The following is a 15,126-nucleotide window of genomic DNA, read 5'->3' as shown; positions in this document are numbered from 1 at the left end:
AGTTCAAAACATATTTTCATTAAATCTGCATGTCAATTTATAAGTTAGTTTTTGACATTAAGTTTTCTTGATGCGTTATACAATAATTGCATATTAGAGTGACACTCAATTCAGTTTTGTGGAGTTTGGCAAAAACAACCAAACGCCAAGAGTAAATTGTTGATAATCATCATCATTTTGTTCCTTCATCGTTTCGTATGGAGGGTTGGATACAATGCGCCATTGTTCTCGACCATGAGCTGTGCGTACTGCACATTCATAAGTTAATTTTGTCCATTTTGTGATGTTTGTTGTCCAAATCATTCTTGGTCTGCCTTTACTTCTTTTACCGTTTATCTTCCCTTCTATTAATGATATTTGTAATGAATTTTGCCTTATTGTGTGTCCGAAATACTTCAATTTTCTTCTTTTGACTGTTTGTAAGAGCATTTTGCTTGAATTGAATTTGAAGTGTACTTCATCGTTAGTGATCTTTTGTTTCCATGAAATTTTTAACATTTGCCTGTATGTCCAGAGCTCGAAGGCATCGATCCGTTGATAAAACATACAAAAATACAAGATTAACTTGAGCTAATTCGCTGTTCAATCTTTTTTTTTGGTATAAAACAGATTTTGTAAAGTTCAGGGCAGGCGATGGAAAGCCAGGTCAGTACACCACGAATCTCTTCTTATAAAGCCACTCCAGGATAACATGGCCAACAGTTTATTCTTACCGCGCCATAATGACAGGAAACTGAAAAAACCAAACCTATCCATTTGTTAATTAATTTGCTTAACCTTAAAAAAGAATAACTCTATCAATAGAATGTTGGGGGATAATCGTTATAATTTGCTTATCGAAACGATACCTTAAATATCTAGAGCATAGTTCAAAATTAAGAAAAACATTGATAAGTTTTGTCAAAATTTGAAAGGTAATAAATTGACTATCGTCTGAAACAACGAGAATGATAGAGAAGGTGCTGCAAAACCAGAAGCGATGTTTATTGTCTCAATAAAACTGGGGTTGAACTCTAACTTTTTCAACTTCCTTTAACATTCATTTTGTTGCTTAGAAATCAAATGTACCACTCAAGGACACAAATGCCACTTTCCGATCCTTTACGGAAGTGAAAACTATACCAGCTGCATGCCACGGTATCGATCCATTACTTGCTTTGGTGCCATACTACACCAGACGGTAATGAATGGGGTTACTGTGCTGATAGTTGCCCAAATGACGGGCCGGTATTTACAGCAGCAATTGCGGTCAGAAAACAGTCAACAACTGTTTTGGCAAAACAGTCTTTAACGAATATTGATAAACTATCAAAAACTTTTGTGGTGACGTCATCCACACATCTGTTATCTACGTCACTGGCATCAAATCACCAGGAAACACAAACAACAGAAGAGGATTCTCAAGAGAACTACACACCTGAAAGAAACAGCAAAGCAAAAGCTGTGATAAAAATGACTTCCTTTGTGTCAACAACAAGCAAACACCAGCTCCAGCTATTTTGCGTAAACTGTGCGGTGCAGTTTAGAAATACGTTAACTATATTCGCTTCTTCATTTACGCATTAAACAACGTATTGAATCATTGTCCAGTATCTGTGGCATGAATGGGACAGACTTTAGCGTATAATTCGCGACTGTTTTATTCTTGAACCACCTAATAAATGACAGCATGAATGTCACAGCATTCAAAGAAAACACAACTCAGCGGCTACATCGCCTCGATTTAACCACAGAACGTAAAAAGATTCAAAATTAAATTAGTTTGTGTTGCATCATCACAGTGGCGAATCCAGCAGGTAGCTTCAGAGGGGGAGGGGTCGATGGCCCCCCTTGGATCCACAACTGCATCATCACATGTCAACAGAGCCAGAACTGTTGATGCATCAACATCGCATCGCAAATGATGATCATTTTTAAGATGATATTTGAAAAGCTTGTGGACAGTTGTAAAAAGGTAAGAAGACGTTGTAAAAAGGTGAAAGGATCTGATTTTGGTAGCTGGGCTGGAACAACAAAGCAAACCCTTCATCAACCAAGCCAACAAAAGTGACGTGGAAAGAACGTTTACTGATTGTGAACGTGGTACTGTTTTGAAAACATGTTTTAAAGAAATGTCTTCTACTTGCTCAAACCAATTATATTATTTTACCTCCAGTAGTAAAAAAGTGCAAAAAAAATTGTCAGCCTATTGTTCGCAAGTTTAGCGCAGCTTAAGAATCAAGAAAAATGTGACAATGTGGTATAAAAGCTGAGGTTGAATTGCAACAATTTTTCCGTGATATTTAAGTTTGAGGAAGTGCATGCAGCTTCTATAAATAAAGCCCGTTTCAGGATGTTGTAGTGGGTCTGTTCTGTAGACGTTGATTGGCAATGTAACTCGTATCTGTTGACAATTGTTTTTCCAGACTTTCGTAGTAAGGACAACGACACACACTACAACTCTGACATTTTCCAAATAATCAGAAGAAATATCTCCATAACCTACGCTCTTGCACAAGACTTCAAAAGTTTACACAGATAAAAAAAAAATCTTTGTCATTTGGGTTTATAAAATATTTGATGCATAATTTTGGAAGGATAGCGTTGTTTGATAAAATAGCACCTCTAGCATGTTGAGCAGGTGATCAAAAACAATAACAAAAATTCTTGTGCGTTTGGGTTTTCAAACATCAGGCAGTTTGCTTATGAACAATTTTAACTGTTTTTCAGAAAAGTTTTGACAAGTTTTATGCCTAAAGATTATACCATCGACAATAACCAAATAAAAAATTTGTCACTGAATAAAAATGTTTCAATCATCCCTACAAGCAAACACCCAAACCTTCAGAAGTAAAGAGCTAAAACGTGATACTCCTCAAGCCAGCTGCTTTAAAGAAAGGCGATTTGAACAAAAATTCATCGTTTTTACGTTGATTGAATGTTTGCAGACGTTCAATTAACTAGAAAAATTTAAAAAATACTTTGCGTAATCAGGAAGGAAGCTTTTAAAAACATGAACGAAATGAAAATCTCAACGGCTTCGTCAAAAATCATCTTTCGAGCCAGGGACCAAACTAAATCTGTTATATCAAAGCTACTTTTTGATATTCACAAAGCGAAAGGCTGGAACAGATGGAATTAGTGAATTACAGCATATCGGCAGATACACTACTATGAATCTTTGTGGGCGAGGCAGTCTGTCATTTATCGTCATCAAACATTTTCTTCGCTGAAGCGAACACGTGACGATGGCGGCACTTGCGGAAAGAACCTGGCAATTTATGGAATAAACGCCGATCAACGTTGAACCAACGCAAACATATCGAACACTGAAGGAAACGCGATGCTTTAATTATCGCGCGCCACGTTTATCTTGCCCGATAGTAACACCGCCACTAGCTGGGAAGCTCCAGTTTGACCTGAGTTACACTCATCGTCTGATAATTCTCATTGACGGATCGTTGAAGCAGAAGCCAGATGGTGGATGTTAGTTTCAAAGTAAAACGATACATTTGCCAGACTGCGTTGTAAAGACCAAGACGTACCAAGAAAGTATCGGAAACATTGAATAAAAGTTATACTCAGACAGTTCAGTTCAAGTTTCTAAACCCAAGGATTATTATCACTGTACGTTTACTTGCGTTCTGTCGCTTCTCCCTTGTTCTAGATCTCAGTTACGTTGAGACCAAGGGTTTTTGTTGTGATGGTCAGAAATAAAATAAACTTAACTGAGAGTTCAATGCAGTGGCGTCCGCTCAACCGCAGTTACTCATGCAATTCAGCCTAAAACTAAACCTTTTACAGGACACTTCTTAGCAAGAGCTAAGAATGCTCGCCCACGTCTATAGAGACATCAGCAAAAAATGAGATTGTTTCAGGAATAAACGACAAATGTCAAAGCGAGTCATTATTACATTGTGTATATATCTCTCAAATTTGTAATGCCCATAGGGCCATAAGTTATTAGCCAGAATTAACTGTATGATTTTGAGTGAAGGTTTATTTAAACGTTGAACATGACATTTTTTAAGTTATTGAAAGGTCTGCTGTATTTGTCATTATGCTACAGTTGTTGTAAATCCCAAAATGCAACAGAGGAACCAATTATGAGTAAGTGAATATTTGCTGGAAGTATATTAATAAATAATATGATCACTTGCAATAAGTCACTGCAAGGAAAGATTCGGCGACCCACATAAGCAGTGTTTCAATCTGCTTGCACGCTTTAGAAAACTTTACGCGTGGCCTGTAATTAAAAGCACTATACATTTAAAAAAAAAATTGCGCTGCATGATTGTCATTTCTGACGAAGACATTACGTGATGTCAAAAATGTTCGAAATAAAATTTGTTTTGTGTGTTGTTTTTTTGTAAGTGTTAAAAATATACGTAAATATGTTAAACCTGGTTGCGTTACTCGGCTCTGTGTGCTTGTGCCTTGTAGTACAAAACAAACTCTCTACAGAAGCTCTATAACTCTAATGCTGAATAGCAGAATACTGATTAACAGTCACACTCAACGATCTGCCCAATTGTCTTTCAGAAACCAGGTGCACTGGAAAGGATCTCAAATGCTATTTTCCAAGATCCTACAAAGGAAAATCATACACAGATTGTATTCCTTCAATTGTGGGTTCATGGACATGGTGTTACACTACAGCAGACACTTACGACTATGGCTATTGCGCTGACAGTTGCCCAAACGACGTTCAGTTAAATCCAACAGTTACAAGCAACAAACCATTCACAGTTGTTGCGATAACGCAATCAGCAACAACTGGACCATCTGTAAAGGCAATAACAGCCTTTACCAAAGGTACAGACAATTCATCTACAAACTCTGTGCTCATGCCATATGCAGAAGAACGGTCTCAAACATCACCAAAATCAAAAATTACAATAACAGAAAAAGAACCACCGTCAATAAACTCCAATACTGAGAGGACGAGCGAATTACCTGGAAAATCTATGGCACCAAGTTCAAGACAAGCCAGTCACAAACCACCTACAAATTATGTGCCATCGTATAGAGAAACAACATCTGAAAGCTCCACATATAAAAACAAAGGCATAGAAGCCCGCCGATTCATGAGTCCTGCAACAATGAAGCAGAGCGCAGCACAAGTGATCAGCACGCGCGATTTAACTACGCATCAAAGCGAAATACAAGATATGACAACAGTAAAAACATCTACTGTGGATATGTCCTTAGCAATTTCAAACTCAAAAGAGAATACCAAATTGAGCTCTGGTGAGTCGTCCAATGGAATTATTGTAAGAAGAACTTTTTACAAATAATCCACATTTTCTCTCTTTCAAGCTGAAGAGTTCGTTGCTGCTGCTGCTTATTGATTCGAAACGATACTTTTATTAAAGCTATATTTGTATATCCTGATGTTTCAGAACAAGATATATTTCAGACTCAGAGAATTAATAATATCATGGCCTTAAGCTTTCTAACCCCTCCCCCTCTATACGACAATTTTAATGTTTTCTCCTTTTCTTCACCAGGAGCAACGGTATCCCAAACAACACCAAAAAAATTGTATATGACTACTACCACTCATTCGATGGATCAAGTTTTCACAGCTATATCAACAAAAAACATTACTGGTAAGCTTCCAAAATTAGGAGTTTTATCTAATTTTAGTCGAAAACCAGTTATAACCTTTAAATTGTTTCGTCTATAATAATCTATATAACACTATCTGTACCGTGAAGGTCAGAATATCGTGCTGCGCCTACGGAACTAATGAGAGTACGATAGACAGCTAGCTCCTTTGTCACGGTCGTCTATATTATAACATTTACTACATATTCAGTTATTCACCGAATTTCCAACTTCTTGGATACGCCGACGCGTTGATTTTTAACATCTAACATAGTCGGGTAGCGAACCGAGCTGCATGATTTGAAACCATTCACCTTCTCAGTCGACCATTCTGTCATTCTTAACCCATCAGGCTAGCAAAATCCATACGCCACTAAATGTCTATGTATTAAGTGCTATAAACAGTGGCTAGTCTGCTTTTGTGTACTTGTAATGTTTTTCGGGTGTTCAAGCCGAATCTACGTTCGGTACAGAAAGACGCCGACTAAGTCATTGATCTCTTTTATAGAGTTGGTCGGTGGGATAAAGTTTGAAGATGGCGAGGGAAGGCAGTTCAATGCTCGAATCGCTTTCGCCTGGCTCTCTTTGGGAGCTTGTCGTCAGTCTAAAATCTATGTCATTCATATCATAGGTTTATGTTGCCACAATGAGATTGTTTGTGACCAAAAGTTTTTTAGTAGCATGTCGTGTCGACCAAGTCTAAAATTTCATTCTGCTTAAAACTTTCTTCGTTGTACTCGGATTGTTCAACCTCAAGTCGACAATTTTCGATTTCTTTTCTGCTTTTCATTCAATCTACCGCATCACACTTAAAGCTGTTTTGATGTGACAAGCTCCTGAAGACGACAGAGTACATCGAGCCATGGACTACATTTCCTCGCTATTTCGTGATGTTTTCGATAACAAAACTTGCTCATCACAGGTTCAACTCCAACATCAAACAACAGAATCACATCTGTATTGCTTGGGATTGTGATAGCGGCAATTGTGTTGGCTGTTTGTGGGGTGGCTATGTGCATGTACAAAAGAAGGTGAGACCCTGCAATTGCATCATAATTTTAAAACAACCACTTTAGATATAATGTGCAATTGTGCATTCATGCACTTTTATGCACATTAGTGCATTTATTCACTTATGCACGAAACAGCAAGCATGAAGCACTGCACATTCCGTCTGAAACAGCGGGAAAAAATTACTGAGTGGTGACCATAAGTTGCGTAGTGTTGCATACACTTGGCTTTCCCACCCCAAATCAAATATTTCCATTTCGTTTGAAGATCACGAGAGAGAGCAACGAAAACACCGGGGAAGACAGAAGCAGCGATTCCTTTAGAAAAGACGAAACCAAAGTGTGATGACGTAAGTGAAAATTCACTATTTTTAAACATTGAACCATGCATCTTCATCACCAAATAATTCTTGTCTTGAAACAGAACGAAATGGTAGGAATTTTCTTCATCGCATGTTTTCACAAGAACCTAACTCCAATCCCAAATGGGTTTTTTATTTAGTAAATCAGATTATGCACAAAAATAATTATATGGAATGAACATTAATGCGAAGCGACGGTAAAAGCATGTTAAAAGAGCAACTGTCATACTTGTATGCCTCAATGATCAAAATATTGCATACATTGCAAGTTTGCAACCCAGATAATAAATCCGTTCTTTCTGCGTTGCTTAAACGTGTGCAGACGTTGAATCAATGAAGAAAACGAATTTTGATGTGAGTCTGAAATGGACTACTAATGTAAACAAGCGAGTCGCATAAATCGATTTTTCTACCATTTTGTATGTGACACGTATGTTTATTCTAACACAGAACGAAAGAGTTCCTTCAGCGGATGACGCTTTACTTCCAAGCGACGAGAAGGTGCCGACGGTTACCTGCGTCACCAGCAGCGATTCTGGGTTTGGAAGCAACCAAAAGTTTTAAACGCTTTTAGCACCAATATGAAAAACTTGTGACGGATGTGTCAGCTTCAGGGTAAACGCTTTCAGGATGTTTGTGTGGGCCCAAACCAGGGGTGGGCAACTTTTTCAACACAAAGGCCAATAAAAAAAGAATCCTTACTTAGAAGCCACACTGCAAATAAACATTACTCAATATTTTTCAATTTTCACTACAAGCACATGCCGATATGAAATATCATTGCAAATACATGCATGTGTCAATGCTTAAATAAAAATTAGTGAGAAAGTTGATGCTTTAAAAGAATAAATTGAAAAAGCAAAAGTGCCCACATGACGCTCACTCACAAACTTATTTGGAAGAAAATAGCTGGAAAAAGTCGCATACCGCCCGTAAGCTGCCCAACAACAAAATCCATCACTTTTATAATGATTCAACGTCTGCAGACGTTGGTTGAATGTTAAAAAGACGGATTTTGCTGTCTGGGAAGCGATTTGTTGATTACCTTTTGTGAGATTTTCATCGTTGTTATAACTAAGCCAGTGTAAGTAAAGTTGTATTTATTGCGTAGGCGACTGCCATCTAAGTTCATTCATGTGTAATACATCACTGTGTGGTCTCGTACAAGTAATTATTTATCTGACAAAACCACACAGGACATCGTGCAACGATCGCTATTGCCGATCATTGCTGCGAAGCAGCATTTTATCTTCTACTCAATATTAAAAACTTGAGGTAAAAGATTTTGTTATATTTGTAATGATTTAGTTTAACTGTACAAGGTATGTTAGCGTGTTAAACGAGCATCTTACTTGAAAACGTAAGTTCTACTGCCATGCAAAATTACTGTGACAAAAGTTTAAAAAAACTATTAATCTCTGTTTACGTCTTGTGCTGTACTTGAAATGCAATATAAAGAATCGTTACTTCAGTCGTTGTCACTCTGTTGCCAAACTACGTTGCCTGCAGAGGCAGTGTTAGACTGCATAGCTGGAAAGTTGAAACAGCGAGTGCACCTCACTCTACAACTTCAAGCATTTTGAAAAATGTGTACATTTGTACAAAGACTAATTTTTACGGCTAAATTGTTTAAAAAGTTGATAACATTCAAAGTAGCTAAAGTGAGTTTGATACCCCCGGCTGCAGTGGCGGATCTCCTCCCCTTACAGCATAGAAAAGTAACTTTATTCAAGGTGGCTTTGTAAGGTCGGATTAATGTAAATTGTAGACCTACACATATTTAGATACCGTATTTGAATCACGGGGTGGTATTGACAGATGTTCCGCGCAATATTTTAACGTCATGAAAGATTGGATTCAGTGACGAAATAGTAGCCTATTATGTTGTCAACGCTGGTTAAAGCAATGATTCATGTCATTGCCACGTCAGTTTTTTTCAATAATAAGCTTTCCATCCACGTTCGTAGTGCTGTGGTGATTACAAAAGAACATAAAAATGGAAAATATCTCACACTCACAAAGCACAAACAAAAATCGGTTCAGAAGCACGGGGCAATCCCCATTTCATCAAAGAACAAGCATAACGATCACAATTGACTCCGATGGGGAACTGGTAATGCATAGGGCAGGTACACACCAGGGCACACTGGCACAGGCTCTAATTCCCATCTTGTCATTGCTTAATACGGAAACACACATTATCTCATCCAAAGCAGCATAAAGCAAAAACATGAAATGCAGCTGAAAAGATGCGAGTTTTATAATGTTAACATAAAAAAAAACACTGAAATCAGCTGGTTTTTATTTAAAAAAAAAAAAAAACGTTCAATTGGAAATCATTGGTAACTCCAGGAAAACCAACTGTGCAACCAAGTAGGCATTTTCAACTGGCAGAATATTGGTTATCCCCTAGTTCAAAAGCTGCCAAAACTCAAGACAAACACAACAAATTTTTAATATTTGGATGTATGACATTTTGGTGCGTTCGCACCAAAACTTTATAAACAAAGCTTTGCATCAAAAAAATGTCGCCAGACCAACAAATTCGATGAACAGCTAAAATACAGCACAGTCATACATGTCGCATTAATACAGATCATCCTTCCTGAAGTTCCTGTCCTACCACGCCTGTCTTCGACAGTCAACCCGCAAAAAAGGCTTTCCCATCGAACAAAAGCTGCCATTTTCACGCCAATTTCTGCCGGCTGGGTTTCGTCGCGAAGACGTCATGACTGTACTCGTGACGCAAAGACTGCTAGCTTTACGTCACCAACGTCAAACGCCGTCTGAAATAACTGCAAGCTTTGCGTCACCAACGTCAAACGTAGTTTGAAATAACTGCGAGCTTTGCGTCACCAACGTCAAACGTAGTTTGAAATACTTGCAACTTGGTTAGAAAGTTTGTAACAGTTGAACACGTTTTCTTCAGTCGCTCGCTGCACGAATGTTCTTCCTCACAGCAGGAAACTCGCAGTGATTTATCACAACCAGTCACAAACCGCTACAGAATATATTCAATATTCATACATGCTCGTATGACTTGACAAGGATAAATATCATCGTGATGTTGGCAAAATTTTTGATATTTTTGTTACGGATATAACAAATAATCCCTCGGTAACAGATTTATCAACGCGTCTCTTTCTGTTGATTTCCGACGACAATTAGTAAACGGAAACATAACATAAACGGAATTAGTATGATATGATAGACAAAGAGGCTTACGGATCTGTTGTTAGTAGTTCATCAAGAGAAGACACCCATGGCCATTCAGCCAGCCAATGATTATCGGTTTTACGTCTGGCGACTTTCAAACGATGTTGAAAAATGACTTTTTTTTGGGTGGGCAGACATTTTCCAAATTATTTTTTTATATTGAAATAGCAATCAAATAAAAATGTTTTAGAGATTAAAATAATTAAAAAATTTAAAGCTTGTATTAACCACTTCCTTTAAAATATATATAGTTTTATCAGTTGTCACGCTTTAGTGCAAATTTTACTATTCAGAGCACATTACATCTTCAATGCCCAGTTGGCATCATTGCTAATCCGACTCATTATGCTAATAGCATTTTTACGAGATACTGAAACGAGACGCAAACGTTTTATCATCACGTCGGGCAGTGGACAGTAGCAAGTTGTTGTTTCATGAAGTCAGTATCATATTTGACTGTGAAGAGCTAAAAGCATCAGCAGTGAGCAAAAAAAAAAATACTGCAAATTTCAACAACCATACTATACATACAGCCCATTGGAAAGAATGCATGTAATCCTACGAATAGTCGTGGGTAAGTTTTATTAATATGTTGAAGTTGATACTGTTTGAGCATTGAGTAAGTAAGAAAGTAACTATGCAAAGAACTTTAAAGATTGGTTATGGAATATTCAGTACAATTTTTTTGACAGCAGCCTGTTGTAAAAGTCTGTGTTTACTAACCAAATCATCAACAATTTCACCACTAAAAATAAAGCTAAAAATTGAAGTAGTCTTGTGTGTGTTTTGTCTTGACTTAACCCAGCCTTTTTTAGATAATTATGTTTGTTGACACAGGGATATGCTTGTGGAAATTTACAAACGCAGCTTGTGGCAAGTTAAGATTGAGTAAAACCTTCGAAGAATTCGGTTATTTTGCTTCGTCGGCTGAAAATTGCACGTGGACTTTCACACCACCGAAACATCTCACCGATTTCGCGCTCATTATTAAGCTTTCTGCAAGAAGTTATGAATTCGAAGATAAGATCTACTTTCCAGACGGTAAGGCTCACTCAACTTATGGGAGGTGTGGTTAGATCCAGGGCTGTAGTCGGGCGAAAAATAAACAAATCGGACTACTCGGTTTATAAATCGCCGACTCCGACTTCGGTGTTGCCAGATATTTTTTTAAATTTGTCCTTTTTCATATTTTTTAAAAACTTTTTGTGGGGAGTGTGGTTGAAACCAGTGATTGCATCACACTTTGGGGTGAAACTGTTGGGGTTACTTTAACAATATTAGTTCATTCAACTGATTTTTTGATAAATGTACAAACTCAGCAATATACCGAAAACCAGTGGGGCTCTGCGTGACATGATCAATTGATCATGGAAGGTACCGTTGCTATAAAAAAAATTATTATTCACGATCTCACATATCATAAGAACAAATGGACATAATTTTGAAGATATTTTAAATTCTATCACGTTGTCTAATAATAATAATAAAGACACGTCGCTCGTGCATTCGGAAATACGTCATTCAGTTAACACCGACAAATCAATTACGGCAAAACTTAATAAAAGAAATTTAAAATTCCATGTAATTTACACAAATTTAAATAAAACAAATTAGTAATAAAAGTAGTAATTATTGATTAATGAATTGTTTTGCACTTTTGTGGGGTTTGCTGTGGCACATAAGACTAAAAAGTTTCAAACAATTTATGTCGTTGGTACCGTACGTTTAGAATATTTCTTGATAATAATCAATTTTTTCTAATTTTTTTTCTGATTTTCTTCATTTGATTTTTTCTTATCAATTTTTTTTTTAACATTTACACAAACTAATAAAGCTAAATAGTAGATCCACATTTTAAATGTGCTGGCATTATTTAAAACTTAATTGAAAGTTTTCCACTTGCCCTCAGAAAAACTAGAGTTTGTGACGTTTAATTGAAATTTTAGTAGATGTTATTATTACTTGCGGTATGTAATAATAAGTGTATGTCAATATTATCATTAGACGTTGCATGGACGTTGTCATTAAACAGGTAGTATAACCAATGTTTCGAAAAAGGAAGTGAGATATGAGACTGCAGGAAACAAAAAGTATTTCGAAAGTTCGAAGTATTTCGTTTCGAAGTATTTCGTTTCGAATCAAAATTCTTTGTCTTGATTTCATTTGGCTTCAAATTGAACTTGTTTGAAGATCGTTGTTTTGACCCAAAAAAGTTGTTTTAACCAACCCCTAGTAACGCATTCCCTTTACCAACTTAAAGATCTTCATCCTAACAAAAACTTCCTTCTTCAGGTGAGCTACTCCCAACAAAAAGCATCAATAGAGGATCGAACGATGCGTGCAGGAAATACGTTTTCTCGCGCGAACAAGTGAACACTTGTGGAGGAGACTTGATCCGGCAGTATTGTCCTCGTCAGATGAGCGTGGCAAACTTACCTGCTCAGCTGAGATTCAAGATATTCAAAAGAATCTTCGTTGATGTTTCATACGCGTTTATTCCATGCACAAATGAGTTTCTTGGTAAGTGGAAAATTTCGACTCTGGTGTTCACGGTGTTCACAGTGTGGAATCATACCCACATGTGGTGCTATTTTCCATTAGCCTAGTTTGCGAGAAGACATTACAGTAAACAGACTTTTTGTGGCATGCATATGATTGAGTGATATCATGATATGACAGTAGCATACTGGCACTTGGCAATGATTGTTAGGTATTCATCCAAATGTTGAAAGGGGCACATTCCCTTGTCTTCCCTTAAAAATAGATTACTGGTTGTTTCAATATTCTGAGCGATTGTATTCAAATTGAGAGTAGATATGCTTTGGAAATCATTTGAAGAGTTAATATAAAACTCTACCTACTTGTTTTATTATACGATTCTAATTTAATAACTTAGCCTGATTGCCTCATTCTAACGTTGGCATACTAAATGCAGAATGAGACTGTTCAACGCTTCTCTTTCCCTGGTGACTACATGTTAGAGCATAGACAACCACAAGATATTGAGCGTCATAACCAACTTTAACTCCTTTAAACGAGTTATAACTAGTTTTAACTAACTATTTCCGAAACGTGGGAAGTAAAATAGCTATCGGTTTCAATATCAGAGCACACGTAACTTTACAACTGGGAGTAAATATCAACTAACTGTTGCTTGTTTTATCACAGTTCATGAAGTCGAGAAATTGAGAGCCGAAAAGTCGTCCATGTTGGTAGCGATAATTGTCTTAGCATTGATGTTCGTGCTGCTATGCATCGGGAGCATTTACTTGTTCAAAAGATATCGGTGAGTTGAACACAATGCATTCATGACTCAAATATAGCCACTAATTGACATTTTTTCAAGAACAATATAATTTAATCGCCAGTTTTGGCCGAATGCAATGTTTAATAGATACTGTATGTAAATTGTAGAATAAAGACAAATACATATGTTTGTAACGTGAAGGGCCACCGGTAGTTAGGCATGGAACCTGTTCAAACCGGAGGATGTACGAAATGAAGGATATGTCACATTAATGCGTTACGACAGGAAATCGGTGGAATTAGATTAATTGATTGATATGTGATGATGTTGCTACATTCCTATTTTAAGTTTTTAAATTGCAATAGGAGCCTCAAACGAATTTGGTCTGGGAAAAAGGACGTTCTTCACAAAAAATTGACTTTAACTAAAACGAAACCAAGATAGAGACTTAGTGACAAGACAACGAAACTTAAGTTCAAAATATTTTCTTTTTCGATCAGCCCTAGAGTGCAATCGCACGTTGTGATTTTAGATTCAACCTCTTATTCTGTTCTATTTATTCTTATTCAGAACTCACAGCACCCCATACCCCAGCCAAAGCAGAACTACATCCTTCCAAATAGGAAAGAACATAGATAGTGATATATCCTTTCACAACAGCAGCGTACGATCGGACGCGCTCCCAAAGCGACCCCAGTCGGTGGTCAACCCCTACTCGATGGCTACGGAAAGCAACACATACGAAGAATTGAAGCTTTACTCGAATACAATCAAATCGCCCAAGCCCGAGGAAAAAGATTCACAAGCAACAGAAACAAACGATGCGCCGGCGTCAAATTACGTCAATGGAACAGATGTTCCAAACGTGCTCTATCATACCGCGGCAAATGATGCCTGCGACACTGAAGACAAAGCATGACCTAAGATAGCGTTTTGCAGAAATCACGCTTACAACTTTACATCTGCTGTGCTAGGTATGGATCGTAGATTTTATTTCACATTCATCATCAATCTTGACGAAAGTTCGAGAAAGACTCGAAACACTGATTCCGCTTTTGGGGTTTGGCTAAAGCGGAGTGATGTAATCAGTAGGCTGCTGCTATTGAGGAAGTGGATTTTAAAGAAAATGTCATCAAGTTTCATAATTTTGCTCGCGGTGAAGGAGGTGACAGAAGCAGATAAAAACAAAACAGATAAAACCACTGCCTTTCTGAACAGGAAATGCTTCCTGAAACCAACATCGAACAGAACACACACGAACTAAGTCATAATCATACCACAAGGTGTCGCACATCTTCCGGATGCAACAACCGAACGCTTTAACTGCGCTCACCGTGCACACAAGATATTACCTCAACTATTTAAATCAACCTTGTTTTACATTGATTCAACGTCTCTCACATCATGTCTATCATCACGTCGTCACATCACGTCTTAGAGACGTTGAATTTGTGTAGAAGCATTTGCTGGCTATGGCTACGCATAAACTGGCATTAACTTCGTCTAATCACGCAAGACATTTCTTTGGTAACGTTGAAACTTATCCAAATATACGAGATTGGCAGTTTACGTGAAGAATTACAGCCGGGGCAGTGATTGCACACATGCAGAGTATTGCATTACATGTCCAAGTATTAAGTTTTTTGTTTTAATTTTTATTAATTTTGCGTTTTTTTGTAATTACTACAACACTTTTTAATCT

At 37.3% G+C, this 15,126-nt stretch overlaps 3 protein-coding genes across 3 annotated transcripts in view; 2 read left to right on the top strand and 1 right to left on the bottom strand.

The window, feature by feature from the left end:
* The window catches only part of LOC145782777 (nesprin-1-like), a 188,243-nt gene that overhangs the window by 106,138 nt on the left and 66,979 nt on the right, over window positions 1-15,126 (bottom strand). The window lies entirely within an intron of this gene.
* LOC145775104 (uncharacterized) lies at window positions 3,974-8,633 on the top strand. The gene is made up of 6 exons (XM_082586308.1): window positions 3,974-4,089; window positions 4,522-5,229; window positions 5,490-5,591; window positions 6,512-6,620; window positions 6,868-6,949; window positions 7,412-8,633. The coding sequence occupies exons 1-6, from the start codon at window positions 3,996-3,998 to the stop codon at window positions 7,523-7,525; spliced, it is 1,209 nt and encodes a 402-aa protein (XP_082442434.1). The 5' UTR covers window positions 3,974-3,995; the 3' UTR covers window positions 7,526-8,633.
* Window positions 10,999-14,364, top strand: LOC145776855 (uncharacterized). The gene is made up of 4 exons (XM_082588078.1): window positions 10,999-11,218; window positions 12,470-12,697; window positions 13,346-13,463; window positions 13,995-14,364. Exons 1-4 carry the CDS (start codon window positions 10,999-11,001, stop codon window positions 14,341-14,343), a joined length of 915 nt encoding a protein of 304 aa, XP_082444204.1. The 3' UTR covers window positions 14,344-14,364.

Source organism: Aplidium turbinatum, chromosome 1 (assembly GCF_918807975.1).
Source record: "Aplidium turbinatum chromosome 1, kaAplTurb1.1, whole genome shotgun sequence".
Lineage (NCBI taxonomy): Eukaryota > Metazoa > Chordata > Ascidiacea > Aplousobranchia > Polyclinidae > Aplidium > Aplidium turbinatum.
This window is presented reverse-complemented; position numbering and strand designations above follow the sequence as displayed.